Here is a 27721-nt window from a genome sequence, read left to right as displayed (position 1 = left end):
GGAAGGGACATTCATGAGCCGAGCGTGGCTGGCTCAATCTAGGAGTGAGTGCAGGAATCCCAGGGATGCGCTGGGGCACGGGGCAGGAGGACGGAGCGGCTGTGGCAGGACCTGCAGACACCAGGGGATGTGGAGGATGAAATGGCTGGGGACAGCGCGATATCCTGAACCCCTCTCTGCAATGACAGCATCACCACACAAGTGCATCTGCTCATCTCCAGCACCGTGGCCAACAAACACAGCAATGCAGGCCCCCCCCCCCCCCCTCCCCAAAAGCCCATGCCTGGAGAGCCCCCGACCGCAGCCAGAACCCCCCATTGCCTGTCCACAGGGAGATGAGGGATGCCAGGGCAAGAGGAGAGCAGGTCCTGCCCTGGGGGCCCATCACCAGCAGCAGCGTTCCACATCCCTGGGAATTTGGCACAGCCCTTCCCACCATCTGATCCCCTCCATCCCACACCAGCTGGGGCTCTGGCCACAGCCCCCCCACACTTTGGCTGAGGGATGGAGAAGGGCTGGCTGCACACCCCCAGCAGCGCAGGACAGCAGCTGGACACAGCCAGGGAACCTAAAAGGTCATGAAAGTTTTATTCTGGGGAGACAGCAGGGGAGGTGGGAGCAGCTTTCCCAGCTGAATGCCAAGCCTGCAGCTACAGAAGACCCCAGGGGACACAGGTGGCTGCGGTGGCCTCAAGGAAGCCCCCAGCACCTGCTTGGCAGGATCAGCCTCCCCACAGGGCTCTCCTGGTGACAAGCCATCCCCAGCTGCCTCTGGCTCATGCCCCACTGGGTATCAGGGTCAGGCAGCTGGAAGCTGGAGGGTGATTTAACCCGTAATGCAATTCCCACAGCCAGGAAAGATGCTCCTGCCTGCGATGCAAAGTACTTCCAGGCTCAGAAGAATATGTAGTTATAGAAAATGCACCACCTCTGTGGCTGCAAACCCCCTGCCGCTGCTGAGGAGGACCCCTCTGGGGTGGGTGGAGCCCTGAAGTTCACCCCCGTTTTATTTCTTACTCACAAAAAATGGAAAAAAATAAAATAATCGAGGCTTTTGTGCCTTCCCCACTCCACCAGTCCCAGGAATGTCCCCGAGAGCACATGGCTGAAACCAGCCGGTGAGAGCTCAAGACAGCTGAATATTTGGGGAGCCGCTGCTCACACGCGTTTTACGCTGCAAGTACTTCAAGAATGAAAACTCGGGACAAGTGCACATATTATGCATTTTACGACTCCTCCGCTCTCTGCTGCCAACCAAGGAAAGTGCCTGTTTTTTCCACAGGAAGAGCAAACCCACTGGGGACGACACGCCAAGGTCATCCAGCAACATGCCTGACCTTGAAGTGTTGCCACCGCATCCCTGGGCGAGGAGGAGGGAGGAAGGGGAGCTGGGATGACATGCGTACTTCACCCTGCCAGACAATAGTGCAACTGTTTGCAAGGTGCTGGCAGGAATCGCCAGGCAGGCACCGACCCTCGGCGCTGCCAGGAGGCTCCCGTCAGGGTCCCTTTTGTGTAACCTGGAAAAGGTGGGTTCAGGCACGAGGATCCTGGTGCAATAAAGCAACCACTAATGATTTCTCCGTTCTGCCGCTCCGGCAGCAGCCGCCTGACGAAGCAGCTGGTACCATCATGCCAAAGCACCAGGGCAGGGGATGGAGACAGAGATGTGATGGCCAACGCAGGACAGAGCTGCCCCTTCCCCTCCTGCGGGGCTCAGCACCACCAGCCAAACAAAAAACTTTGCGGCCTGGTCTCCACATCCCTCAACACACCAAACACAAACTGGTTTTGGGGGGTCCGGCATGGCATTTGCACTGGAGAGCCTGTTCCTCCTCCCTCCCTGCCAACACCACCTCCTGCAAGGGGCAAGCACAGCACCCCCGGCCCGAGATCCCCGAGCTCCTCTCCTGCCCGACAGCGTGGGATCAGCCTGGGCTCCCCAGGGAACGAGGGGCTTGGGAGAGGGAGATGAGGAGCCTGGAGGGGGAAGCAACGCTGGGCAAAGGGTCAAGTCGGAGAAGTGACCGACGGCCTGTGGGATGGGAAGCACAGCAAGTCCCAGCAGGGCCACCTTCCCAGAGACTGGAAATCAGAGCAACCCTCGTATCCCTGCCTGGGAGCAGGCACCTGGATGCAGCTCCACAGGTAAGACTTCCAAGCCCACCTAGAACAGGCTCTTTCCTGTCCTTTTCCCAGAATTAAGGTCCCTGTTGCAATGAAATAAATCACTCTAAATAAATCACACAGCAGGACTGAGCTGTGGGGTGACAGTGGTTGAAACGAGGGCAGGACACAGATTCATTCCACTCGGAGAACAGGTTTGTATCTGACAACGACTTGACCGAAAAGCATTAAGATCCTTCTCACAAGCTTAAACTGCTGCTGAGCTGAGAACAAACTACTGTGGCACAGGAATCCTCAACAAAAAAAAAATCCCGAGCTCCCACCCCCCTACACAGACACAGAGATGAGGCAAGGGTGGCAAAGTGCATGCATTTCAAACAGAAGCATGAAAAATCAGAAATACTGACCTTAAAGCTCCAGTAGTTGGGTTGCTAACAAAAAATAAAACAACAAAAGAAAACAAAAAATACCATTAAGATTCTGGTTTGACTTTTGCTTTCCTTTTGAGAATTGTTGACTTTAAACTGCGATATTAAACCTGCTCTCGTTTCTGCTTAATGTCCCCTCCCAATGGGTCGCTTAAGTTTCATGCTGCGAAGGGCTGGCGAAGGGGAAGCAGGATCATGCAGGCGGGCAGGGATGGCAATGGGTGCTCAGCGCAGACTGGGGTGCAAAGTAACTCAAGGGAGTAGCGGGATGGCAGCCCAGCATCGCTACTGGAGTCACCGGTATGCCCACACTGTCCTGGCCCGTGCTGGTCAGGCTGCTGCCCTGGGAATCAGTGCTGGAAGCCGGAATATTTTTCATTTTTAAAGGGATCTTGCCATCTCCCCTCTTGGTCCCCGCTACCTCCCTCTGTTGCTTCTTCACAGTGTTTCCACCGGTGTCAAGCTGATGTGCTACAGCGAATGACAGGAGCTGGCATCGCTTGCAGCCCAGCCAGCCAGAGAGCTCGAGAGCTTCCTTCTCCCAAGCCACCCACTGCTAATCACCAGTGGGAGATTGCCCCGCAAGTCCTGAGGATGCTCAGAGCTGCGGCTCACTGCGATCCCCACCAGCAGGTATATCGGAGGCAGCGGAGCGGTGAGTGGCTTAGAGACTCAGGACCTTTCCCAGGGCAGCAGTGGGCTCGGACAGCTGGGACGGGGCCGCAGGAGCCCAACAAGTGCTCAGAGGGACTCAGGACCCGACTGGGATGGAGCACCCCAGCACATCGCACCGCCGGATGGGGACAGGCGAGCTCCCCACCGCTGCGGGCAAAGCAAAGCGCTACGGAGCACGGCATGCACCTGGCACAGCAGCACGGCAAGCAGCTCCATCCCACCCCGCAGCCGGTCCCCCAGCACCCACACAGCCCAGCCCCAGCACAGCACCCTGGCTCCAGCAGCACCCAGAGGCGACGCTGGAGGAGGTGGTGTGCGCAGCAGGAGGGACGTTGGATCTAGTGACAAGAAGGGTGATCCACCTTGCTGGAAGGGGAAGCATTTCAGTATCGCTGAGATGTGCGGATCATGGATGGGGTGGGAGAAACGGGTGCAAAGCAGCTTTTGTCCCAGTGGTCTTGTTACTGGGATCGAAGGTCTTGACCACCCTTTTCTCCCCTCTCACACCCACCTACCGCCTTGCTTTTTTACAGCATTTATTTCTCCACCGCTATCACCGTGGCTGCAAACCTAGTTTGTTACTTAGAGGATGCTGGGTTTAATCATTATTTTAAATAGAAAGTAAGCTCCCACACCAAGCTCCCAGTCCCCACCAGTCCCTGCGATGCCCCAGTAGCTGCCAAGAAGCCTCCTATTGCAATGCTCAGGGAGCAGAAGAAGAAGTTGCAATAAGTTTAGACCATCACGGAGTATTTATCCAAGGACTTTAAATATCCGCTTAGCAGATGTGCTGCTGGGATATTAACCCTTCGGCTGACAGGGTAAATAGAGGTCTGATCTATGTGTATAAACACAAATTCACTTTTTAGACTCGTCTCAAGCATCAGCAGGATGCTCTCGTTCCAATTCAAGATGCAGTTCACGTGAACATCCCATAGGACATCAGGAGACCCAAACCAAGCTCTGCCTCAACCAAACCGAAACTTTTAAAAGGGATTTAAGTCAAACGAGCACAGCGTTTTCATGCAGACAAGCCTCAAGGCACAAAGGTCTTTTCCAAGGGCACACCATGACTCAGAGGCAGAACCAGAAATAGAAGCCCAGAGCTGTGATTACCAGGCACTATTAGATAACAACCAGCAGGATCCAAGCCTATCCCGGGCACGTCAAGCTTTTCCAAAACACCAGGAGCTTGACAGTGAGAAACCGCCTCAGAACGCCTTTTGGTACTAAATGAAGCCATCCATCGCACCCAGTAATTAATACATCAGCTGCACCAGCCGCTCTGCGCTCGGCGAGCTGCCGGGGCGAGGTGCTGGGCACAAGGCAAGGCAGGGCACAAACCCCCCAGTGCCAGGGCACAACCCACCCAGTGCCAGGGCACAACCCCCGCAGTGCCAGGGCACAGCCCAAGCTGTACCACTGCCGTGGGTCAAGCCAAAGCATCTCATCCCAGGTAGATGTGAGGATGCTGTGTGCTCCTCCTCGGCTCGAGGAGCCGCAGGAAAGCACAGCTCATCCCGCTGTCTCCCAGAGGTGAGCAGGATTGCATCAGCTCCTGAAGGGTTTGACATGCCATGCCGCACGCTGCGGAGTTGGAGACGTCTCTTAAGCTGCGCAGGGTTTTGTAACCGCGCTTCTGCTCAGCAGCCCTCATCCAAACTCCCCAAGGCCAGGCTCTGCTCCTGCTCCCAGGAACGTCTGTGTGAGGGACCCTTCATAAATCACAGCCCGTTCCAAAGGGACAGGAGGAAATCCTCCATCCCCTCGCCTTGCCAGCACCCCCACCGCCGCCTCCATCAGCTGCTTCTCCCCACCAGTACATCCAGGCAAGGAAGGGGGCCAGAGACCCCTGCCCAGGGGGGCCCACCGGAGGTCCCTGGAGGCATGGATGTACTGCCTTCACACCGAGGGGATGCTCACCCCCCTCTCCATTCATTTGTGCTTGAATGGCTGCAATGGGCCTCCACAATGGGATCGGATATTTTAGCCAAATACTCCATAGAGTTGTAGCCAAACCAGTCTGTCCCAGTCCCCAAAGGGCCTTGAACCTGTCTGTGCCAGGAGATGACGTTCCTGACTTTTTTCCTTCTGTGATTTTTTTTTTTCTTCCACGCTCTTTATTTTGCTGTTGAAGAGTCTCAGTAATTTTCCTCAGACCCTGATATTACTGATCCTATCTCATGCCAGCCCTTGGTATGTATTTTATTTATTATTTTAGGATGACTGGACAGGCTTATCACAAAGTCCATAAATTACATCCCCACTGCACACAACCACTCCACATCAAACTGGCGATGAGCTTGTCTGAACCCCAAGTGCCATGGGAGGGAATCAAGAATCTTCTGGAAGTGATTTGGGCTGTTTAATGGGACCTGGAGCATGCACCAGGGTGGCACAGCACCCACCCTCTCCCAGGTCCCTGGATCTGGCCCCTGAACAGCCCCTTTTCCAGCAGCCCCAGGAGCGGTGCGGGACCCCCCCAAGCCAAGCTCTGCCTGGGGCTGGCCAGGCGGTGGGCAGGATGGGGGATGCGCTGCCTGCCCTGCCTGTATCCCGCCGGGAGGCAGGACTGCCCAGAGCCGACAATCTGGTGCTGTCTGCCAGGGCCAAGTGGGCGATGGACACCCCCACGCAGACCTTTCGGGGGGGCTCCATCTGTCCTTGCAGGCACTGCTGCCGCACCGGCGCTTTGCCCAGCACGTCCTGCCGTTTGCTTGTCCTCCACCCACCCCAAATCCCCCTCAGAGCAGAGAGGACGTGTTCCCGCAGCTCAGGTACCCCGCCATGGGCACAGGCTGTGCCCAAGGAGATGGCAGTGACAGGGGACCAGGGCAGCACTAGCAGCCACAGCCCTCAGCGCAGCCACCCCCCAGCAGCTGCCCCAAAGGCAGGGGACAGAGCAGGGACAGCCCCAGCGCTGTGCTCAGCACCCCTGCCAGCACCACGGCAGCCGGCCAGGCTGGCAAGGGTGGATTTGCGCAAGGAGAAGGGAAGAGGAGAGGGCCAAGGTAGAATTAACATATCGCTGGCTCTTCAGAAGCATCAAAGGGAGATAATGGTCTGAGAGAGGATTTGAAGCGACAGCCTTGTTACAACCGATAAAACAGGCAGCTCGCTTGCAGCAGAGCTGTGCAGAAGGTATGAAGAATTACAAAGGCTGAGATTATAATTACAATGAAAGTCATGTCTGTGATGCTGCAAAATGATGGACTAACTAGGACTGCCCCCCACACCCTCCTCCGAAGCACAAGCGTGTGCACAGGCGTGCACCGAGGAGCTGGAGTGCTTGTGCAAGTGCAAAAGGGGGGTTGAGATGCTCCTGTGAACCCACAGCCGTGAGGGGACCCGTGCATGCACAAATGCTTGGAGGGATGCACACACATACACACATGTACATGCTGCAGCAGAGGGGAAAACCAGCGCTGGGGGAATGGAGTGAAGAACATTTTGAAGTTTGAAAAAGAAAAAAAAAAAAAAAAATCTTTGTGATTGTCCCAGGAAAAGACAGGAGGTAAATGAAATCCAAGTGAGTCACTGCCTTGACCAAGGCAGACTTCCCCTGGTTAGCAATTATAGCACAAATCTGTTAGTGATTAACAAGGCAGGACCAAATGCGTCCCTCCAAAATGGGCAGCAGCAGCAGCCCCAGCACGCTCCACCGAAGGGAGGGACAGAGGCAGCTTCATTGGCTTTTTAATTAACTCATTTTCAGGAGTTCCACTTTCCGATAGAGTCCCCCTCCGGCACAATGTCTTGACAAACAAAAATCTCCTTGAAAAATAACAGTAAAGTGAATTTAATCTGTTTCCCCTTATTAAGGGTTTTTTTAATGCTTTTCAGTACGAGAGAAACTGGATTAAAGTGGAAATAGCAACATGACAAGATAGAGAGGCGAATGCAAACAGTAGCCAGACAGAGTGAAGAGCGACGCCGACACTGTGCACCGCAGGTCCTGTCATCTGAGGTCTCGCAGTTATTGTGGAAGGACCTCTCAAAGCTGAGCATCCCAGCGTGCGGGAGACAGGCCAAGGCAAGACAAGACAAGATGCAGGGGCACTGGGGTGAGTTGCCACCAGACCTGGGCTCCTAAGGGGCCTCAGCGAGCCACCCAAGCCAGAGCCCATGGCGCAAAGGGCACCAAGACGCTTGTTTTGCTGCTCCTCTTTCAGGCACCGGCATCTTTAGGCAGTGACTTGGGTTTGACTACACCTCTCTCCACCCCCCCGCCCAAAGAGGCTCTGATGGCCACCAAGAGATGTTACAGAGATGCCATAGCAGGTTGTCACAGCGACTGGATGGCAAGCATCACCCACAGGACGGTGGCCCAGATGCACTGCTCGAAGTTTGCTGCAGGACCACAGCGTCCCACGTACCAGCCCCCTCCCCAGGTGAGATCCATCAGCTCTCCAGCAGCAATCACAGCCTTGACCGACCATGCAGTGCCTCCGGGGCAGCCCAGGTGATGCTACCGAGCACAAATGCTTTTGGACATCAGTGATTTGCCCTCCTGACACTTCCTCAAGCCCTCTCCTTTCCTGAGGCCAATACAAAGCACACCAGCAACATCTGTTTATAGCAATGCATCCCCAAGTAGCGACGCATCAGGACAAACGCTCTGCTGAGGATCAGCCATGCAAAAGCCGGCTTGGGCTTTGAACATCTCCCTGCTGTGGCCTCCACGTTCAAGGACAGGGACTCCTCTGGCGCTGCAGGTTCCCCTGGGGTCTGGACTTGGTGCTCAGCACATCCCCAGCCTGCTCATGATGGGATGGGGATGGGGGTGTCTCTGCCCCATCGTTGTCCGACACCGGCAGCAGCTGTGCACACCAGCACAGGGGCCAAGGTCTCCATCCTGCTCCTGGGGCATGGCGGGGGGGGGCGGGGGTGGGCAGCCAGGGAGCAGGGCCAAAGGTTTTGGGGGGGAAGGCAGGAAAACCAGGCAGAAGTTGGGCAGATCAGATTGCAGAGTAGCTATGGCAACGGCACGGCGTAGGTGGACCAACACAATAGGGACGTGCAAGGTAAACCCGGAGGCAAGCAGGCAGCAAGCAGGCAGCAAGCATCCATCCGCTCCCCCCCGCACAGACCCCCAAAAGCTTTGGGGGGACCTGCTCCCCCCCTCCCCCAACAGGTGCCTCCAAACCCAGGGAAGCTCATCCCTGCAGGTAAATCCCAGAGAAACCCCACACCAAGGGCGAGGAGGGACAAATCCTGCCCAGGGTCCCCTGGACCTCTAGGACCCGCAAAGCAGCACTGCAACCATCACCCCGTGGGGTCCAGCAGCCACATCCCCCCCATGCCGCAAGCCCTGCCTCCCACCACATGGTCCCCAGCAAGTACCAGCACCTCAGGGTACAGCACAGGTGCTGCTCCCACCCTGGCCAGCCAGCAGCAGAGCTTTTTTTTTTTTTTTTGGGGGGGGGGGCTGGGCACAGAGGGCACTGGCACGCAGCTGGTGACGGAGACTGACCTGTTCTCCTGCACTCCCTGCCTACTGCTGCCAGCACCGCCGGAGCCAGGGCTGCATTAGCAGCAGGGACAGGAGCTGCCTCTCTGGCTGCTGCAGCTTTTTGGTGTTCTCCCTCCTCACCCCGCTCAGTGCCAGCCCAGCACCATGACATCGGGGCAAGCAGCAGCCCATAGCCGCCTCACAAGGACCCTCCAGGCTGCCAGCAAAAAAAGAGCCAAATTTGGGTTAGGAACAGCAGGAAACTTTGGGCAGCAGGGCAGGGGTGGATGCGCACCTTCACATCGTGGCATCTGTTTGTGCCGGAGAGGCAGGAATACGCACAGCCCTTCGCCGACAGCAGCGCTGGCACTGTGCTCCCCTGAACCGCGGTGAGGGTGCCAAGGGAATGGAGTTGGATCCAATTCCTGGTGGGCATCCACTGGGTATCCCCCCGCTGGACCACACCACAGGCTCGTGGATGCCCTCCCTAGGGATGCCATCAGTGTCACCAGTGCGGCCGTATTTATTACCCACTTCTCAGGGACTTCAAGACCTGCTCCACCCCTAAAGCCAAGGAGAAGTGGGGTGACCTACAGAGCTTTGCATGACTCCCAGCTCCCGGGGACCTGATTCCCAGGCAAACCGTAGGCCAGGTCTCTTTTAATCAGCCAGGAATTGCTCCCGGTAGGGGAAAAACAAGAGAATCAATAGAGACAGCTCTGGCTGCAGTCATAGGGACACACACACACACATGCTCGTTCACGTTACTCCCGACAGCCACGCACGCTCTCCTCCACCATTACAGCAGTTTGCAACGGTTCACAACACGCTCTACCTCTGGAGACCAGGATGAGACCCTGGGCAAAGCACCAACAGGCCCCACTTCTAGCTCCCACGAGCTCCCAGTGACCGGCTCACTCTGGGCAACGTCCACAATCCACCATCACCACTGGTTTTACAAAAAGCAGAGTGTCCTGGTCCCCAGTGCCTGTGCTGGCACCCCCAGCCCGGTCAGGCACCCTGTGAGGACAAGACGATGCCAAACTCATGCCAAGGCCATGGGCACTCTCCATGTGCCCGGCTCCAGCACCTCTTGGAAACGGGGGGGGGGGGGGGGGGGGGGGGGGGGGGGGGGGGGGGCTGAAGGGAGATGGTATCAAGCGGCTCCTCCCATGGTGGAGGTCCTGGAGGTCCAGGCTGGGGGGTCCTAGCGATGCCGGCAGGACCCCCACGGGAAGGATGCTGGACTGAGTGCACCGGAGGCAAGACAAGCCCCTGCATGGCGCAGGGATGCTGCGTGCCCAGGCCACCATCTGCCCCTCGCCGGCTGCCCGCAGCGCAGCCCGAGAAGGGCAGAGGGGATGGGTGTCCCCTGCGCAGGGGACACGGGTGACAACGCAGGGCTACCCTGTGAGGAAGGGGGCTGCACAGAAGGGCTGCCACCGGCACCACCGGGGGCTTTGCACAGCCCCATGTGCAGCCGGGGGGTGCAGGGTAAGCCCCCCCGCCCCCGGTGGTGCACCAAAGGGCAACGCAGGGACTGTGGCACCCACAAAGCGCCACCCGCGAGCCGGGAGACCCCCGGGAAAAGGGAACGGCGCGGGGCTGGAGGGAAAGGGGGGCTGCCCCCTCCCTGGGGCTGAGCCCCGCGGCCAGGGGATGGGCGCGGGCGGGGGCATGGGTTGGTGACGGGGTGAGGGACCGGGGGGACCGGGATCTCGGGGAGGGGGGAGGGGGATGCTGGGATGGGCGGGAGCGGCAGCGGGATGTCTGGGGAAGGGGAGGTCGGGCCGCCGCAGCACGGGGAGGGCGGACACCGGGATGCAGGAGGGGACCGCGACACCGGACCCGCACCCCACCGGAGGGATGCGCCCCGCGCCGCCCCGCCGGACCCCGCGCGACCCGGTACCTGCGGCAGGTGAGCCCGGGCCGGGATCCGCAGCGCCGACGAGCTCGGCTCGGCTCGGCTCCGCTCGGCTCGGCTCGGGGGCGGGCGGTGCCGCGGCCGCTGCGCGCAGCGCGGAGCGGAGCCACCACCTCCCGCCGCTGCGGCCGCCGCCGGCCCCGCGCGCCCGCCCTGATAGGGGCGCGGTCGCCATGGCAACGGCGACTCCACCTGCCGCCGCGCTGCGCCGGGCCGCTGGGGGGCGCTGCCGGGGGGGGGCGAGGCGGGGGCTGCAACGGGAGGCGGGGGCGGTGCTGGGGGGTGGGGGGTGCCATGGGGCAGGGGGAGGGGGTGGGGGTGCCATGGGGCAGGGGTGGGTGCTGGGGGTGCAATGGGCCAGGGGTGGGTGCTGGGGAGAACTGGGGGTGCAATGGGACAGGAGTGGGTGCTAGGGGTGCAGTGGGGTAGGGGTGGGTGCTGGGGGTGCAATGGGACAGAGGTGGGTGCTAGGGGTGCAGTGGGGTAAGGGTGGGTGCTGGGGAGAACTGGGGGTGCAATGGGACAGGAGTGGGTGCTAGGGTTGCAGTGGGGTAGGGGTGGGTGCTGGGGGTGCAATGGGACAGAGGTGGGTGCTAGGGGTGCAGTGGGGTAAGGGTGGGTGCTGGGGAGAACTGGGGGTGCAATGGGACAGGAGTGGGTGCTAGGGGTGCAGTGGGGTAGGGGTGGGTGCTGGGGGTGCAATGGGACAGAGGTGGGTGCTAGGGGTGCAGTGGGGTAAGGGTGGGTGCTGGGGAGAACTGGGGGTGCAATGGGACAGGAGTGGGTGCTGGGGTTCAACAGGACAGAGATGGGTGCTGGGGGTGCAATGGGGCAGTTGGAACAGGGGTGCGTGCTCGGGGGCTGTGGGGGCAGGGGTGGGGGCAGCCCCCCAGACCCAGCAACCTGGCAGCATTTTTACCCCCATGCACCCTGGCAGGGTGGGCTGTGGACAGGCTGGGGGGTGGCCATGGGCAGCACCGTGCATGCATGCAGCCCGCATGCACACCCCCTGTAAGACCCTGCTGCAGCACAGGGTGCCGCTGGGGTCCCCCCACCCCATGCCAGCACCCCTGGGGGGGCTCTGCAGCCCATGCAGGAGCTGCAGGAGCCCCAGTGCCATCCTGTGCACAGCACCCGGGGTGCCCACCCGCAAGGCTTTGTCAGTGCCCCTGGCATCCCAACTTCCCCAGGAGATTTTCTTTCCTCCAGTTATGCAGAAATGCATTGGCGCACGCTTCCCAAAAGGCTTGACAACTGCAAGGCTAATAAAAATCACCAGGATTTGTTAATATTCGCTTTAATCAGTGGGAGCCGGGTCCCAGCATCTGCAGGCAGGAGCGGGGGCTGCAGCAGCCCCGTGATGCTGCACCCAGGCATCCCGCCTGCCCCCCCCCGGTCCCTGCTGCGTACCTGGCCCGAACCCCAGGAGCTGCTGCACTGACAGCGCTATCAAGAAGGGCAAAGTACTCTTGAGAATAACCCATGCAAAAAAATTACTGCTCCCCCTGCCCTGCTCTGCCTGCGGCCCTGGCCCCACAAACCCCCAGCCCCACATTTCAGCCCCCCCACACCTCCAGGTCCCCGATGTGGCAGCACACCCTGCTGCGGAGCGGGGAAGCAGCCAAGACCCCCTGTTTTATTCAGGGAAACTGAGGCACAAAGCCAATTGCAGCAAACCAGCACCGCCCCAGCCTGCCTGCACCCCTGCCTGCACCATCACTCCTGCCCTACACAGCACCGATGCACCCAGCAGCGATGCTGCAGGGCAGCCTTGGCGAGGCAAGAAAGAGCAAGGGCTGGGCTTTGGGGGTACGTACATCTGTGCTGGCTGTTATTTATTTATTCCAAAGTCGGATTTATTCTGGGCAGCTGCAAATCTGCTGCTGTCAGGCAGCCACCAACACGTTAACACTCAGCTCGAGCCTTTTCCTTTTCCTTTTTTTCTTTTTTTTTTTTTTTTTCCCCTGCAGCAGAACTGGACAAGCTTCAATCCGAGCTTTTATATACTTTTATTTAGACCTGAAAGAGGCACGGTTCTGCTCCAGCTCCGCTGCGGTATTTAACCCCATGCTGCAGGTTACGAGCTGCAAGGTGCCTGAGCAGACAGGGCTGAATTGCAATACAGCTGCCATGCATAGGTGGTCACGGGCAAGGGAGGGTTGGTAATCCCTTATTTTCTGGGGTTTATAATTTGTCTGTGTAAAACCGCGCGTTCCCAGTTGGTAACGCACCCTCTGAGTCCCGTGCGGAAAAGCATATCCAAAAGGAATGTGGATAACAGTGAGAAATAGGGAGGGGTGATGGGGTCACCCCCTTACACCATCATATAATTATTTTTCTAATATTATTTTTTTACTTCTGTACGTTCATCACTGGGCACCACGGGGGGCCCCCTGGCTGAATCGCACATCCTAGAGCACCGATGCACACAGAGATGAGAAACCTGCCCATGCCATCCCTCTCCAGCTGGATTTACCCCCCCCGAGGGCAGGATTTACCCCAAAAGCAGACCCAAAGCCTAGCAGCCGATGTGCTCCATCAGCCACCTCGTCCCGATTCCCATTCCTCTCTTTATTGTTAACATGCCCATTTAGCGTGTTCTCCCATCTGGGTTTTAAATTAGCTAGCTGCCGCCTTGGACTTCTCCGCAGATTTGCTAGCAGTCTGTTGGGTGTTGGTACAATTATTTGCTTGGGTTTTTTGTTGTTTTTTTTTCCTGCTCTGTTATATATACATATGATTAAAATTAATATTGCGCTCACTTTCCAGTTCCTATGCATGAGTACAATGGCGTTTTGCTGCAGGCTTTGCCACACTGAAAGGGATGTTGACATTTATGAAATGTTTCTATTCACCTCTGATTTTGCAAACTCTCTCATATGTAATTTTAAAAAAAAAATAAAATAAAATAGCGAAGCCTGTGATCTGAAATACATGCCAGGCTCCCCTAGAATAGCAAAACGAGTTTCAAACATTTCAGGCAGGCCCAGAGTGTTGTATCCCAATGTCATTTAAAGGTTGACACCTGGGGTTTCCTGTGTTTCTAGTTTCATTTTCTCCCCATTATTATTTACCACCTGCAGGGAGAAGGAAAAAGGAGAAAAAAAAAAAAAAGAAGAAAAATAGGTTTTGGGTTGGTTGTTTTTTTTTTTCTTTCCCCACCAGTTGCAAACGGGAGATGCTTGGGGCTGATGGATGGAGCTGTGCCCCTGCCCAGCACCTTGCCTGGGGCAGGGAGGGGGGAGCCAGCCCAGGGCTGTGACCTTCACCCCTCGCCAGCGAGCCCCAAAAAACCTGGCTGGGTTTGGAGCGGTGCCAGTAGATGCCTGGACCCCTCTCTGGTCCTACTGGGCACCCACAGCCCTGCGGGTGATAATTCCAGAACCCAGATCATCTTTCCTTCACCTTATAAAAACCCTCCAAAGCTCATCAGACCCCGAGTCAACACAAGCTGGATTTTTTATAGCTGCAGCTTATAAAAAAAAAAAAAAAAAAGTCTTTAAATCATTGCAATAATAGGAGAAAGATTCCTAGTTATTTACTGAGAAATATCACTCTGCGGCTAGAAATGTCAGGGCTCCGTCTCACAAGCGGCAACACGGATGGGGACCGTGCACCCTGCGCAGCACCTGGGCTGACGGCGATGGCAAAGCCACCATCCATAATTAGCCCTTAGCCAAAATCTGGATGCTCAGCTGGTGCAAATCCCCGCAGCTGTGCAGGATTTGGCCGCTCCTCTTTGCATCCAGCCACGAGCTTTTTGCAAGGAGAGGGGCTGCAGAGCAGGGGGGGACCCCTGGTGCTCCCCAAAGCAGCCCCGATGGGTGAGGGGGGGTGCAAGGCGGGCAGCAGCTCAGAGGAGGCAGCGATGATGATGATGATGATGCCGCCTCGGCGCGGGCGGCATGCCGGGGGCCTGCTGGGTTTCCTTACAAAGCTGGATTTCTTTCTGCTGCGCTAGGGCTGGGAGCCGTCGCCTCCGTCCCTCGGGGAGGCGTCTAGTTGGAGATGATATAAGATTTCTTTCCAGCCACTTCCTCCGGCTCCTCCGCGCTCACCCTCCCCTGTGCCTTTTTATAAAAAGTGTCACTTGAGGTGAGGATTTATTGCCGCCCTAACAGCATCACCGGGGCATCGCCGTCGCCTGGGGGAGGGGGTGGGCTCCTCAGCACCCTGGGGTGCTGCCTGGCCCTGGGGGGCACCCCGTGGTACGAGGGATGGACGTTGCCCCTGGGGACCTTTCGGCCCGTGGGCTCTGCTGCTTTCAGTGAGGGTGCTCGGATGTGTCACTTGCTGTCCCACTCCGAGGACCAGCTGGTCCCTGGGGTAGGATTGAGACCTGGGAACAGGCCACCAAAGGCCACCTCTGCCTGGACGTGGGTACTAAACCCCAGGCACACCTTGCCGCATCCCACACGGCACAGCAGCACACGCCTGTGCCGTCCTGCCCCCCAGGCTCACCAGACTGCCTGGCACCTTGCTGGGCAGTGGGGGGAGAAGATATTCTGCCCCAGGAGCTGCACCGACCCCCCCTGGCTGAGAGAGCATCCCCATCCTGGTGATTGGGCTGCTTGGGTCAGGGCTGGCTGTGGGTTTTCACCAATGTCCTCGGTTTGGGGGGGTCCAGGACGCAGAGGAGAGTGCTGGGGCTGGGCAGGCAGGGGGGATTTAAGCCTGTGTTCACACCAGCAGCCTGCCCAAAACACCATTAATGCTAAATCCTCACCCCAGACGCGCGGGGACAGGCTGTGCCGGGGCACCAGGGGCTGGCACTGGGATGTGCCGCAGAGCCAGCCTGGGGGTGAGGGCGGGCTGGGGCAAAGCTTTGCCTGGGCAAACTACTTATTTAGGCTTTTTGTGCCATGTGAGCTAAGGCAGGGAGCAACTGCCTCAGGGCTGGGGGGCTGCAGAGGTGCGGCGTGGGGCGGACGAGGCTTGCGGAGCCGTGCAGCGCCAGGCATGCAGCAGGGTTTGCAGACACCAGTCCATGGGTCAGTCTGTCCCTCTCCCAGCAAGGCTGGGGTTTGCAGCCCAGCCAAAACCTGCAGAGCGCTAAGCTGAGTGTCACCCCCCCATGGGGCAAATCCACAGGCCAGCTGCCCCTCATGGCGATCACATCACCCCTCTGCATGTCCTTTGTATGGAGGAACATCCCTCTCCTCCCTATGGCTGCCACCAGCCAGCAGGAGCCAACCCACCCCTATGGCAGGGTACATTCACATGGGACCCCCCAGCTCTGGCGATACAGGGGGTGCTCTCCCCTGGGGCTGGGGGATGCTCCCCACCAGGGATGGGGGATGCTCTTCCTCAGACCTGGAGGATGCTCCCTGCCAGGGCTGCTGCAAGCAGCCACCCGTTTTGTGCACCATCTGAGCCCCCCGTGAGGCTCTTCTCCTCCAGAAAGCCCCAAAGGGTGAGATGGTGTCCCCATGTCCCCCTGCTACCCCGAGAAGACGCCCCTTACCTGGTCCCGCATGCGCTCCTGCTGCCCGCGGAGCGCCAGCGCATGCTGTGGGTACTTGTTCTTTAGATGGTCCATGAAGGCATCCCGTTTGCGCTCCATCTCCGACTTCTGGAGGCCAGTGAGGGCTTCCAGGCTCTGGGCGGCGATGACAGTGTGCCGGCGCTCCGAGGTGTGCACCAGCCCTACGTTGGAGAAGCGCCGGGTGCCGTTGCCCAAGGTCCGGTACTCCCGTGGGTACTCGGCATCATCTGCCGAGATCATGTGGGTGCTTGTCCTCTCGGGATCTGCACGGGGGGGAGAGCAGAGCGGCGTCAGGGCCAGCCCCGCTGCTGTGGGGCACAGGTGGGGTGCTAAGATTTGGGGATGGGGAGGGGGTTTTAAGCTGGAATTGATAGCTGAGCCTAGCTGGGAGCAGGGTCACCCCTCAACGGGGTACAACCGGGGGGCTGGTGGGTGCAGGGTTTAGCATCCTGCGATGGCAGCGGTGTCCCCGCTCCCGGGCAAGGGGCTGGCAGTGGCAGGAGATGGATGGGGCAGGGGGCAGAGGGAGGGACAAAGGGGCTGGGATGTCACCGAGACCACGATGTTCAGGCTGAAACATGAATAAAACAGCGTTGGGTCATTAAAATGACACAGACAAGACACAGGAGATGGACACCGCTCCGGAGCACAGACAGACAGGGAGACACGGACACACGGACAAATCAAAAAGAAAATGAAATGCTGGCCAAGGTGGGGGGAGGCTCATGTCTGCCCGTCAAGACCCTCGCCGGAGGGCTCAGCCCCCCGCCCCGCAGCTGCTGCTCCCAGGGATCAGTCCAGCCTGTGGGCACCAAACCCAGCACCACCACCGGGCACCGCAGGGATGCTCTGCCCCATCCCAGCCCTCTCGTAGAGCTCACCCCATCCCGGGCAGGCAGAGCAGGCAGCGAGCGCAGGCAGGGGGCAGGTAGGCAGTCCTGTGTGCGGTGAGGCGAAAGGGACTTGTCCCTTTTGCTAATAATTCATTAACTTCATGTGGTGATTTTAATTTCCAGGGAAGTTGTGCCGAGCGTGCACAATGCGAGTGGTAATGAATGCCTGGAAGTCCCCGCACGCTGCCAGCGCCTGGCACCTCCTCGGTGGCTGCAGGATGAGGCCACCCCCCAGCCCGCAGCCCCTACCCAGCCCACACGCCCACCGCAAAGCAACCCCAGGGCACCGGCCCCCACCCCAAGAAACCACTTCTGAGGGTCTCACGCAGTCTGAGCCCATGTCACACAGCCCTGCTGGTCCCAGCTGCCACCGCCGTGCCTGCACCGAGGCCACGAGCCGCCACTAACTAGTTTGGCAACTGCAGCATGTGTGTTGGAGGGATTCACCGCGTTCAGGCTTCCCTTTTTCGCTCACCATTTAACCTTGATTCATTATTCATCTCCCTCCTTGTCCTTTTTTTCCCCCCCTCCCTTCTTTCCCAAGCTCCTGTTAAGCAAGTCGCAGAGGGTTTTTTCCTTTCCCTTAATTATTTATCAGCCCAACATATTAGCTTTATATCAACCGATTGTGTTATTAATGTAGGACAGGACTCCAGCGTGTGCTACAGACACAACTCCTCTGCTCAAGGTCATACAAGGGGGTTTGCTCCAAGCCAGGCGGGGACACCACGCACCCAGCAAGTGCCACGGGGACATCCTTACCCCCGCCAAAGCTCCGTCCCCGCTTCCCTCCTCCAAAAAACAACCGGTCCAGCTCCTGTCCCCCACTGCTCCATCACCAAATGCAACCTTACCCAGGGGACCGTCACCCCCTTATGCAGAAAACGGCGGCAGAATTTGAGCAAGAGCTGAAGCTCCTGGTCCCTCCCCACCCTGCCGCTTCGCTCAGCTGGGTCCCCGTGCCACCGCTGCACAGGGGAGGTCAAGGTGGCACATCTGCCACGTGCAAAACACCCAGAGATCCCCCAGGGAAAGCAGCACAGGAGAGATGCCAGAGGGGACACCTCGGTCCTTCTGCCAGCAGGGAAGGCAGTGTGGTGCAGGGCTGAGAGCATCATCTTGGGGTCCCCGGGCACCACTGGCTGAGGAGCCTCTGCTCAACTCCAGCACTGGTGGGAAACGCAGACGGAGCAATTTCTCCTGTACCACCCTGCTGAGCCCCAGCAGCTGCCTTCCCACCTCTCTTTTCATGTAACGCTCCCTGTAACACACGTTTCTCACCGAGGGCTTGCTGCCAGCAGGCAGAAATCCCCTTCCTGCCCTCAGCCGGTTGCTCAAGCACTTGCTCTACAACAGCAAAGCAGCAGAGATGTGCTGGGGGGGCACACATCCAGCACCCAGCACCCATCCCAGCATTGGGCGCCCATTGGCGGTGCCCTAGAGCATCCTTGGGAGCGGGCAGGGAGCTCTCAGCTTGGACTGGGGGCAGCAGGACCCCTGGCATCCCCCTGGCACAGGCAATGTGCCAGCGTGGCCCGTCCCCACCAAACCAGCCCCTCTGCAGTGCTGGATCCAGAGTGCCACCGGGACCCCCAGGCCTTATCACGTCCCATCGGAATGGCAAGTCTGGGAAAGCTGTGAAAGAGGGATGAAGAGGACCCTGAAAGCCTCCAGCTGCAGCAGGGGCAAGGCTGGGAGGAAGGAGCTGCAGCTCCTCTCTCTCGCTGGGGAGAGCAGCAGCGCTGCGGCCTTGAGCCGGAGCAAGGTGCACGGATGGGGGCCGGAGGGCTGCAAGAGGGGCTGGTTCCCTGCAGCTGCCTCCTCGGTGCCACCACCAACCCCGGGTTTATCAGCCCTGGGATGAGTCCACATTCCCGGCTCCTTCCCACCCTCCTCCTCCTCCTCTTGCTGCCGAGCCACGCATCAGCATGCAGCTCCCTGCTCCCTAATTACATGCTCCGGGAGCGGAACGCGCCAGCTCACTGTCTCTCTGCCGACTACTAAAAAGGATGATTTGAAAAGCCCTGCACAATCTGCACAGGGGCAGAGCAAAGCTGGATGCCATCGGGGGCTCTTCCAGCCCCGGCTGCGCTGCATCCGCTCCCGCACCCCTTGCTGGGCTCTGGAGCAAGCCGGGGGGAAGCAGCGCCGGCATCACAAACCCCGTGATCCATGAATCCCACGAAGGCGAGAGGAGGAAAAGCCACCACAGACACACGTGTACCTGTCCCCACATCAGCCACCTCTCCCCTCCAGATATCCCAGCCTGGAGCGGGCAGAGACAATTTGATACAGGAACCGCCAACAACTGGGGGGTCCTTTGGAAAGAGACCTTAAAGCACCCAGGGTCATGCCTCCCTGGCGCTACGCCCGGGAAAAGGGTGTTAATCCTTCCCTCCTGGCTTCAGCCCAAGGGCATCATCGCATCCTGCCCCCCAAAATCCCCCCTCCCCAAGTTATTGCTCTTCCTCCCAGGCAGGGCCTGTGCAGGGATGCTGGAGCAGTGGTACCCACACGGGCTGCCCCGCTGCCAGCGACAGCAGATCCCGGGAAAGTGCTTCCCAGGGCTGCTTCCAAGTAGGTCACTGGGGTGGGAGAGCCAATGGCCGCATCCTGCCTGGGGTGCCCATCTTGGCACTGCCCCAGCCCAGCCAAACGGGGTGCCCCTCTGGGACGTGTCCCCCGCACAGGGACCATCCCATCACTTACCCGGGGGCGCAGGACAGCTTCCACCGCGGCCGGCAGACTGCTCCGGTGGGGAGGGGGAGGCAGCCCCCAGGTCTCCAGGGGCTGGAGGCGGCTCCTTGGCCGGGTGCAGGGCCGCTACGACAGCCAAAATCCCACGGTAAATCCTGGCAAGCCCCTCTCCAAGCAGCGGGAAGTGAAAGGAACGAGGCTCTCTTTGCCGATTCATCCAGCCATCTTTACCTGCCAGCAGAGGTGTCACCCGCGCCAGGGTCACAGCCCAGGCTCCTAGCAGGATGCGGCCATCGCCTCCTTCCTGGGAAAGCAGCGGCACCAGCACCCAACCGTGCTTTGAGTGATGCTCTTCCAGGCGGGTGCTTTGCAGCCCAAGTATCAGCTTCCCACCAGCTCCCTGCTCCCTCTCCGGGAGCCAGGGGTGGGAGAGGCCCCCAAAAACCTGCCCCGTGCTGGGGGTGCTGCCCCCCGAGAGCCACGCCGGGTCAGAGCGGCCGCAGGGCCGGCGGCATAGTCTGCTCGGATCCCCCCCTCCGGCAGCTTCGTAGGGTTTTATCATAAAAAGGATCTTTCAAACACAGTTTATTACTGCAGTTTCATAAATCTTCATGAGGCAGCAAGGCTCACGCGGGTCGTGAAAGCAATGGCAGTTAGCGGAGCATGAAAAATAGTCCAAGAAAGCAATTGTACAAAAAGGGGCGAGGGGAGGGGACGGGGGGAGTACATTTGGGAAGAAAGGGAGGCGAAAGAATAGAAGCCCCTCGGAGCGATGCGCCTCCCCCGCACCCAGCCATTAAGGCAGTGGGAAGAGCAGGATGCTCTCGCCTTCCTCCCAGAGGCTGCGGCTGCCGCACTGCCAGCCCGCTGCCTGCACAGCACCCACAGAGGCTGCCCAGCACCCAGAGCCCTGCTCGGCACTAACCCCTTCCCTGCCACGCCACAGAAGCGATAGCTGGGCAGCGCAGGGAGAGCCCACACGGCTCCTGCTGTGCTTAACTCCTGTCGTGCTGCACAGCTGACATCGGTGGGGGACCCCAGAAATCCCCCACCCCTGCCCGAGCCGGGACCTGCTGGGGCAAAGGGGCCTTCAGAGGCATTGCTGCCTGGGGGGTCCCTGTCCTTGGCTCAACCACACTCTATTTGTACTAATTTCGGGATGGGGGGCATGGTGGTCAAGCGACCTGCCCCAGGTTCCCATCTCACCCCCATGATGGGGCCAGCAAACACCGGCGAGAGGCACTGGGAGCTGCACAGCCACCAGTGTTCTACTGAAGCCGTGCCCAGCAGCAGCGGCAAGGCAGCCGGCACACTGTGGGGGGACCCACGCACCCCCTGCCCACACCACCGCCACGTGCCGAACGGGTTCGACCATCACCAGTGCTTTACACAGCCAGATCTGTTCATTTAAAATCAAATGCACCCCTGTTTTGGCCCCAGCCCATGGGCGGCCGATGTCCCTGTCCCATGGGAATGCCGGCAGTGGGACAGACCCAGCGTTGCCAATGCGAGGGCACTGCACGCCCTCCTCATCCCTCGCACAGGGAGCAACACGGGGAGCGAAAGCTGGCGGGTGGCCGGGCAGAAGCTTCCCCACCATCCCATCCTCTTGCTCCCAGGCTGATGAAGACTGGGCACCATATTGCTGGGAAAAGCCGGGTGACGCCAAAGCTGCCCACGAGGGACCATTAACATCAGTCCTGGGACAAATCGCCCCCATGCCCGCGCTGTGCCTGGCAGCCCCTGGGAGGTGGGGGCTGTGGCTCCCCCATCTCCGCTCCCCATCCCTGAGCATCCCTCCCCTGCAGCACCATCCTGCTGTTTAGCCTGGGCTCAGCAGCAGGCAGCGGGCTCCCCGCCGTGCCTTTCACTCCCAAATTCAAGTGGAACCGAGGAAAATAAAACACCACCCGCCGACCGCCTCATTGGGAACTTCCCAGCTGGGCTAGCGCAGACCCCACGGCCCCACAGCCAGGACACTGCTTGGCTCCTCGATGGCGGGCAGGGGCACGGTGCCCACGCACGATGCCAGTCTGGATGCGACCCTGCAGACCCAGCTCTGTTTGTCCCCAGCCTCTATGTGCCCTGGACCCTGCCTGCACCCCGCTAGTGCCAGCCCTGCCAATGCTGCTGGAGCTGCGCGGGGACAAGCCATGCAATGCTTTGGTGCACAGTGGTTGCTCCCCGGCTGGAGCTTGGGGAGGTCCAGCTGGCATCTCTCTGCCACACTGCCCTGACAAGCAGGTCCTTTACTTTGGGAGCAGAGAAACAACCCGATAAATTCCCATGTCATTGTCAAAACCCAAACTGAAGGAGAAATCCCATCTGGCCAGCCCTGTAAAAAGCAGCAGTTGCTTCCCACCTCGCCGGGTGTTATCACACCCACGCGTGCACAGGGAAATGGGAGATGAGTTCACCTCCTAACTCCCATGGACAGCAGTACCAAAAGCAGAGCCAGCACGCCCGACTGCTCGTTTTGTGCTCAGGATCGGGACCAACACCTTCCTGCCCAGAGCTCCATCCCCACATCCCTCCTTTGAGACAGGACACATGCGCCAGGCTGGCTCCCATGCTGTCACCCAGGGAAGGGGGACTCGACACCCTGGGAGCTCCTCCAGCCTTGCCCACCTCAGCCTGCAGCTGCCCTGGGGGTTGCTTTTGCAGGCAGGGCTCCCTGCCACCACGCTGCCTGTCCCCTGCCCGCTCGCAGCGTGGTCATCCCACTGCAGCAGCAGCTGAAAAGCACGAACTGGCCCCTGTCCCTCCTCCTCCTCGCACCATCTCCTCTGCTCAACATCTTCTGCCAGCCCCAACTGGGCGCCATCCCTACCCTCAGCTGAGTGCTTCCTTGCAGGAGGGCAGGGACCAGAGGGGACAGCACCAAGGCAGCCCCGTCCCAGCTCTCTCGCATGGTGGCTGTCTGGCAGATGGCCCTGAGGGTCAGGAGATGGCTGTGGTGCTGAAGAGCAAAGGCCCGGTGGGGTGGGCTCTGCTGACAATGCTATCGGGGGGTCCGTAAGTGCACAAGCCTTGTGTGACTGATCATACGGTGGCTACACGGCTCTGCTTCCACCTTGCAGCGCTGAGCTCAGCAGCTGGCAAATCTACAAATGCCAGGGCGAGCTCCGGGATAGAGCAGAGCCGGGTCACTCCAAACACACGTGGTGGCACAGATGTGACCTGACCTGTGCCATGGGCCCAGCAAGCAGAGCTTGGCAGCATCAGGCATCACTCAGGATGTAGCCGGGGGCTGGGAATGCCCTCGTCATCCTGCGGGAAGGGCATCCTCAGTGAAGGTTCCTCCCCACCTGTCCTGGCCCCCTCGGACACCCCAGCGGTGGGAAGCATGAATCCCTACTGCAGTGGGAGGCAGAAAGGACCTGCCCTCACTTAGGCAAAAGAAAGGAAGATGGGTAGAGGGTGAAGCGGCGTGTGAATGTTGCCTCACAGCTGGGAGAGCTGGGGCAAATCTTTCCCCTGCCATCAGCTTCATCCCCAACCTTTGGCAGGAAGCCGATGACAGTGGCATCCTCTGCACGTGGAGAGCATCCCTGCCCAGGGCAGAGCCAGGCAGAGCCTCCCCACTGGGGACCAGAGGAGAAAGGAGCCCCGTGTGTCCTGGCAAGAGGCCGCATCCTCAGCTGGCAGGGATGGCACAGTGGCTGGGGAGATGCCAGCAGCTCCAGGACGCCAGATAAAAATAAAGAAGAGGGGAGGATTGAAGGGACCAGGCTCTTCACAGCATAAACACAAGCCACATTGTGGTCTCGTCTCCCACCCACGCAGCAGCAGCAATTCGAGGCGGCGCAGCCGGCAGCCTGGCAACTGGGATGGGATTAGCCCAGGCTGTGCCAGGCAGGTCCAAGGCTGGGGATCCCCCTTAACCCTGAATGGGAGAGGGAAACAGGCACGGGGCTGGGGGAGGAAAGGCTCTGCCCCGGAGGAAGGTACGTGCAGACAGCACGAGTCTGAGGATGCTGCAGATGGGGATGCTGAGGCGTGAGGAGGTCAAACCCAGGGTTGGAGCAGCAGGAAAGCACCAGCAGAGCCACATGCCACCGCCGTGTCCAGCACGGTGCCCTGGCTGGATCAGTATTTACAGTCTCCTGAAAGGACCCAGAGTTTTCCCAGCATCTTGGCAGTACCTGCTGACTCCCACGGCCTCACCGAGACAGGCGAGTGCAGCGTCTGCCTCCATGTGGGGTGTGCGTGGACACGGGGCAGTGACTCACCCGCAGTCATGCAGCGAAGCAGAGCCAAGTCTCCCTGCAAAGCTGGGTCCCCCCTTTTGTTCAGCCTGGGGGGCAAAGCCTTGGGATGAGCCCAAGGCAACAGTGGGCCCTGGAACCCTGCAGCCCCCATCACGTGCAGAGCTGCCGTCTCCATCCATCCCTTCTTCCCCTGCAGGCAGGTGAATTCATGCTGCTCTGAGAACCCTCCCTGCCCCACGGGTCCTTCTGGAGGATTCCCACACTGACCAGTGCCACAGCTCCCAAACGGCCCCAGAGACAACGCCATCCCCACCGCGCTCCTGCAAAGCCGGGTCTCAGCACGGCTCCCAGCACTCCCGCCTTGAGCTGCTCGAGCAAATTGCTCTGGAAATCAATTCCAATCTATCAGGCATCAGGAAAGCGATAAACTGCCCTCTCAAGACATCAAATCGATGGTTCCTCTTAGCCCAGAGCAGAGGGAGGGACGTGGGGAGAGTCAGCAGGAGGACAGAGAGCACGGCGGGGTGATGGTGATGATGGGGGGCTGGGGCTGGTTCGAAGGAAACGGCCCCAAAACCAGCTCTCCATGTGGCAGAGGGCAGGGAAGATGTGTGTCCGCATGCTGTGCAAAACTGCTCGGGAAAGCGGCTGCCGGTGCCCTGGGAGCAGGAGGCTCCTGCTCCAGCCTTCACCCATCACCTGCAGCTGCGTGGGTTTGCTCGGTTGGAGGCAGGAATTCATCCGAGCCCACGAGCTGGGCTTTGGGTTCGTTTCTTATTCTCATCTCTCTGCAAGCAGAGCAAGAGGGCAGAGGCGTGGGGAGTAGCCATGAGGGGGGCTGGCAGAGAGGAGGAGGAAAGTGAGCTGGAGGGGACACACATTGAGGTCAAGACCCAACTCCTGCCAGGATTATTTCTTCCTCTAATGAGCCCCTGAGTGAAGTCACTCAACAGAGCAAGGCCACCACTGTCGCTTCCATGACCGGAGAAAGGCGAAGGAGCAGCGGGTCTGGCAGTGGGAGAGGGGCTTTGTCGGTAGGACCCTCCAGCCTGGTGGGGTGAAAGCCCAGAGCTGGGCACGGGGCTACATCCCACTCCTGGGGACGGCCACGAGGGATGCACGCCAGCAGCCCTGGCTTGGAAACACGGGCAAGCGTTGCTTCGGAGAGCTGGAGATCAAAGGCAGAGACAAAACGCAACAAGTCGATGGAGAGGAAGGCTGCAGGACGAGACACAAAGCTCCCACGCAGGGGAAAGATGCGGGCAGAGCAGCCCAGGGCCAGGCTGGCAGAGCAGGCAATGCTCCTGCCCGGCGTGCGGCGATGCACCGCGCCAGCCCTGCGGTTTGGCGAAATGCACTTGGTGCAATTTTTCAAGCAAGCTAATCACTTCCTCTCATCTCCTGCCATTAGTGCAGCCATGCTAACCGCTCGCTCGCCGGCGGGAGGCCGAAACCGCCTGACAGGAGCTTTGACTACATGCTGCAACCTCGTCAAAAGCAAATTCATCTGTAAGAGCACGGCAGGGCTGAGGGAGGGAACCACCCCTCCAGCATCCCTGCTGGGAGAGGGGCTTGAAGAAAGCCACTAAGGCAAGAATTCAAGCCAAACCTATGGCTTTTCCAGCCCTTGCCCTGCAGCTCAGGGTTACAGCCTCCAGCTGGAGTCACCGAAGTGCTCAGCTCCAGGAGAAAGCACCTGGGAGGGGGATTTTCCCCGGCTCGGCATGTCGGGGGCTGCAGCGATGCCGGCTGCTGCAGGGAGAGCCACCCTCAGCCCATCTCTGCCTTGGCACGGGGGGAGCCAACTCTTCTGAAGACTTGGCTCCTGCTGCCATCGCGAGGTACTTGGACACAGCCTGGAGCTCAGCAGGTCTGGCCACAGCACCAAGCCCTGCTCCCGCAGCCTCTGGGCAGGAACTGGGGGGGCAGTGCCTTTTTGGGTGACTCCTGCCAGGAGATGGGGTGATGCTTTGCTCTGGCGGCTGCGGGGGAGAGGCTGGAAGAAGCTGTTTTGGTGTTATGGAGGGGGTCAGGAGCCCAGGAACACTCCGAATGGGGTATGGAGAACAGACCCTATTTATAAGCGCACAGGTAGCATGTAGGCGTTTGGTCACAGCCTGCTGTGCCAGCCTGGTTAGTCACAGCTAGTTAAAAATCAAAAATACTGGGGAAAAAATTGCTCAGATTTGCGTCTAAAGCCTCTTACAATGCAGGAAAACGCACTCACAATTGGAAAACATGGTGGTAAGATCAGACGGGGCTTCACTGTCAGCTGATCAGAGACCCCGGGTGCACAGACCGTGGCACAGGGGTGCTGCTGGGACGTGTCCCTCCGCATCTGCAGGCGTGAGGACACCGAGGTGCCCAGCCCCCGCAGGGCTCCCCGGCTGGCACCGCATCCCCCAGTACACCCCAGCTCAGAGTGGGATGCTGTGGGTGACACCAGGCCAAGGCCACCGCACCGTCCCCAGAGGCAGATGCCGTCCCCCTGCCTGTTCCTGCTGGCGCTGAGCAAACCCTCGTGCCCCCTCCTGCCCTTCCTAACCCCCACACCGGGGCACGTCGGAGGGAGAGCTCAGCCCCTCCGCCCCGCAGCCCTTCCACCAGCGCCAGTCAGAAGCGGTGCAGGCAACGAGGTTTATTCAAGCAAAAGGAGGGCAGCAGCAGCTGCCTGCAGCCCTGCCCGCCTCCTCCCACCAGCGCCGAGCATCCACCCCAGCCCTCGCCATCGCTTCCCGGGGAAAAGCCCACCTGCGTAGGGCTGGGACCATCCCCAAGGGACCAGCATCCCCCGGTGGCTCCGGAGCCTGCATCCCCCCCGTGTCCCCCCCCAAGTCCATACCCATGAGCAACGGAGAGAGCCTGTAGTCCCCGGGCTCGGCGGGTCTCTGCTGCTCCGGCAGCCTCGGCACCGCTCTGGGGGAAGCGCCAAAGGGATGCTTTGCCCAGCGAGGAAGCATGGTGGTACCCAGGCAGCCGAGAGGAACTGGGAGACAGCTCGGAGCACGGCTCCAAAATCTGTGTGACAAACACATGCATCTTATTGCATATGTTTAAACCAAATGAAAGATGGTTTTACTAATCACTTGGTATTTAAAGCAACATGCCGTCTCTGTCAAGTTAAATCTAAGGAGACGTATCAAGTTGCGTTAGCTGTTTATGTTAATTAAATACAGAACCAGTTCATTATTAAACATGTATGCAGCGCAAGTGAGCAGCTAGGTGGATTGTTACCGACCTTATTACACGGCAGTGACCTCCAGGAAGCCTGCGCGCAGCAATCGGTCGGCGCTCAACCGTGCGGCAACTGTCCCCTTACATCCAGCGCCGAATCCTCCGCACGGGAAAGCGGAGCCGGAGCGGTGCCGGTGCCCGGGCGGGCGGATGGATGCAGAAGATCCCGAGCCAGCAGCCTGCTGCCCCCCGGTTCCCTGTGGCTGCTGGTCCCCCGCTCTGTGCCCGGGTTAGCGAGGGGCGCACGGCCGGCGGGTGGGCAGCAGGGCTGTCTCCATGGCTGACATTCACCGCCACAGTTCCCCTGCCAGCGGCCATCGCATCCTCCCGGCTCCAAGCCAGCACTTTCGCTCACATCCTTTCCCTGCCCTGGCAACTTTTCCCCCCCTGCCCAGTTTTATTCCTCCGCTCTGCGCGGATGTCTGTCTCTCTTGCTTTCTTTTCTGGCTCAGGCTTTTCAGAGCTCCCAGTGGGTCTCTGGGTATTTTTTTTTTTTTTCTTCCTCTTGAAATGTCACTGTGCCCCCTCAAACACATCACATGGGCTGGGAGCCAGGAGCCAGTGCACAGCCATGCACAGCCATCACTGCCTGCAG

At 59.5% G+C, this 27721-nt stretch overlaps 1 protein-coding gene across 1 annotated transcript in view; it reads right to left on the bottom strand.

Annotated features, from left to right (window-relative positions):
- The window catches only part of SRCIN1 (SRC kinase signaling inhibitor 1), a 58733-nt gene extending 31254 nt beyond the window's left edge, over positions 1–27479 (bottom strand). Inside the window, 4 exon segments of the mRNA XM_037410901.1 lie at positions 2535–2558; positions 16071–16354; positions 26735–26910; positions 27131–27479. Coding sequence (XP_037266798.1) covers positions 2535–2558; positions 16071–16354; positions 26735–26852 — 426 coding nt within the window. The 5' untranslated portion in view covers positions 26853–26910; positions 27131–27479.
- Positions 27480–27721: the final 242 nt, after the last annotated feature.

The sequence above is a fragment of the Falco rusticolus genome, chromosome 18, assembly GCF_015220075.1.
Source record: "Falco rusticolus isolate bFalRus1 chromosome 18, bFalRus1.pri, whole genome shotgun sequence".
Taxonomy (NCBI): Eukaryota; Metazoa; Chordata; class Aves; order Falconiformes; family Falconidae; genus Falco; species Falco rusticolus.
This window is presented reverse-complemented; position numbering and strand designations above follow the sequence as displayed.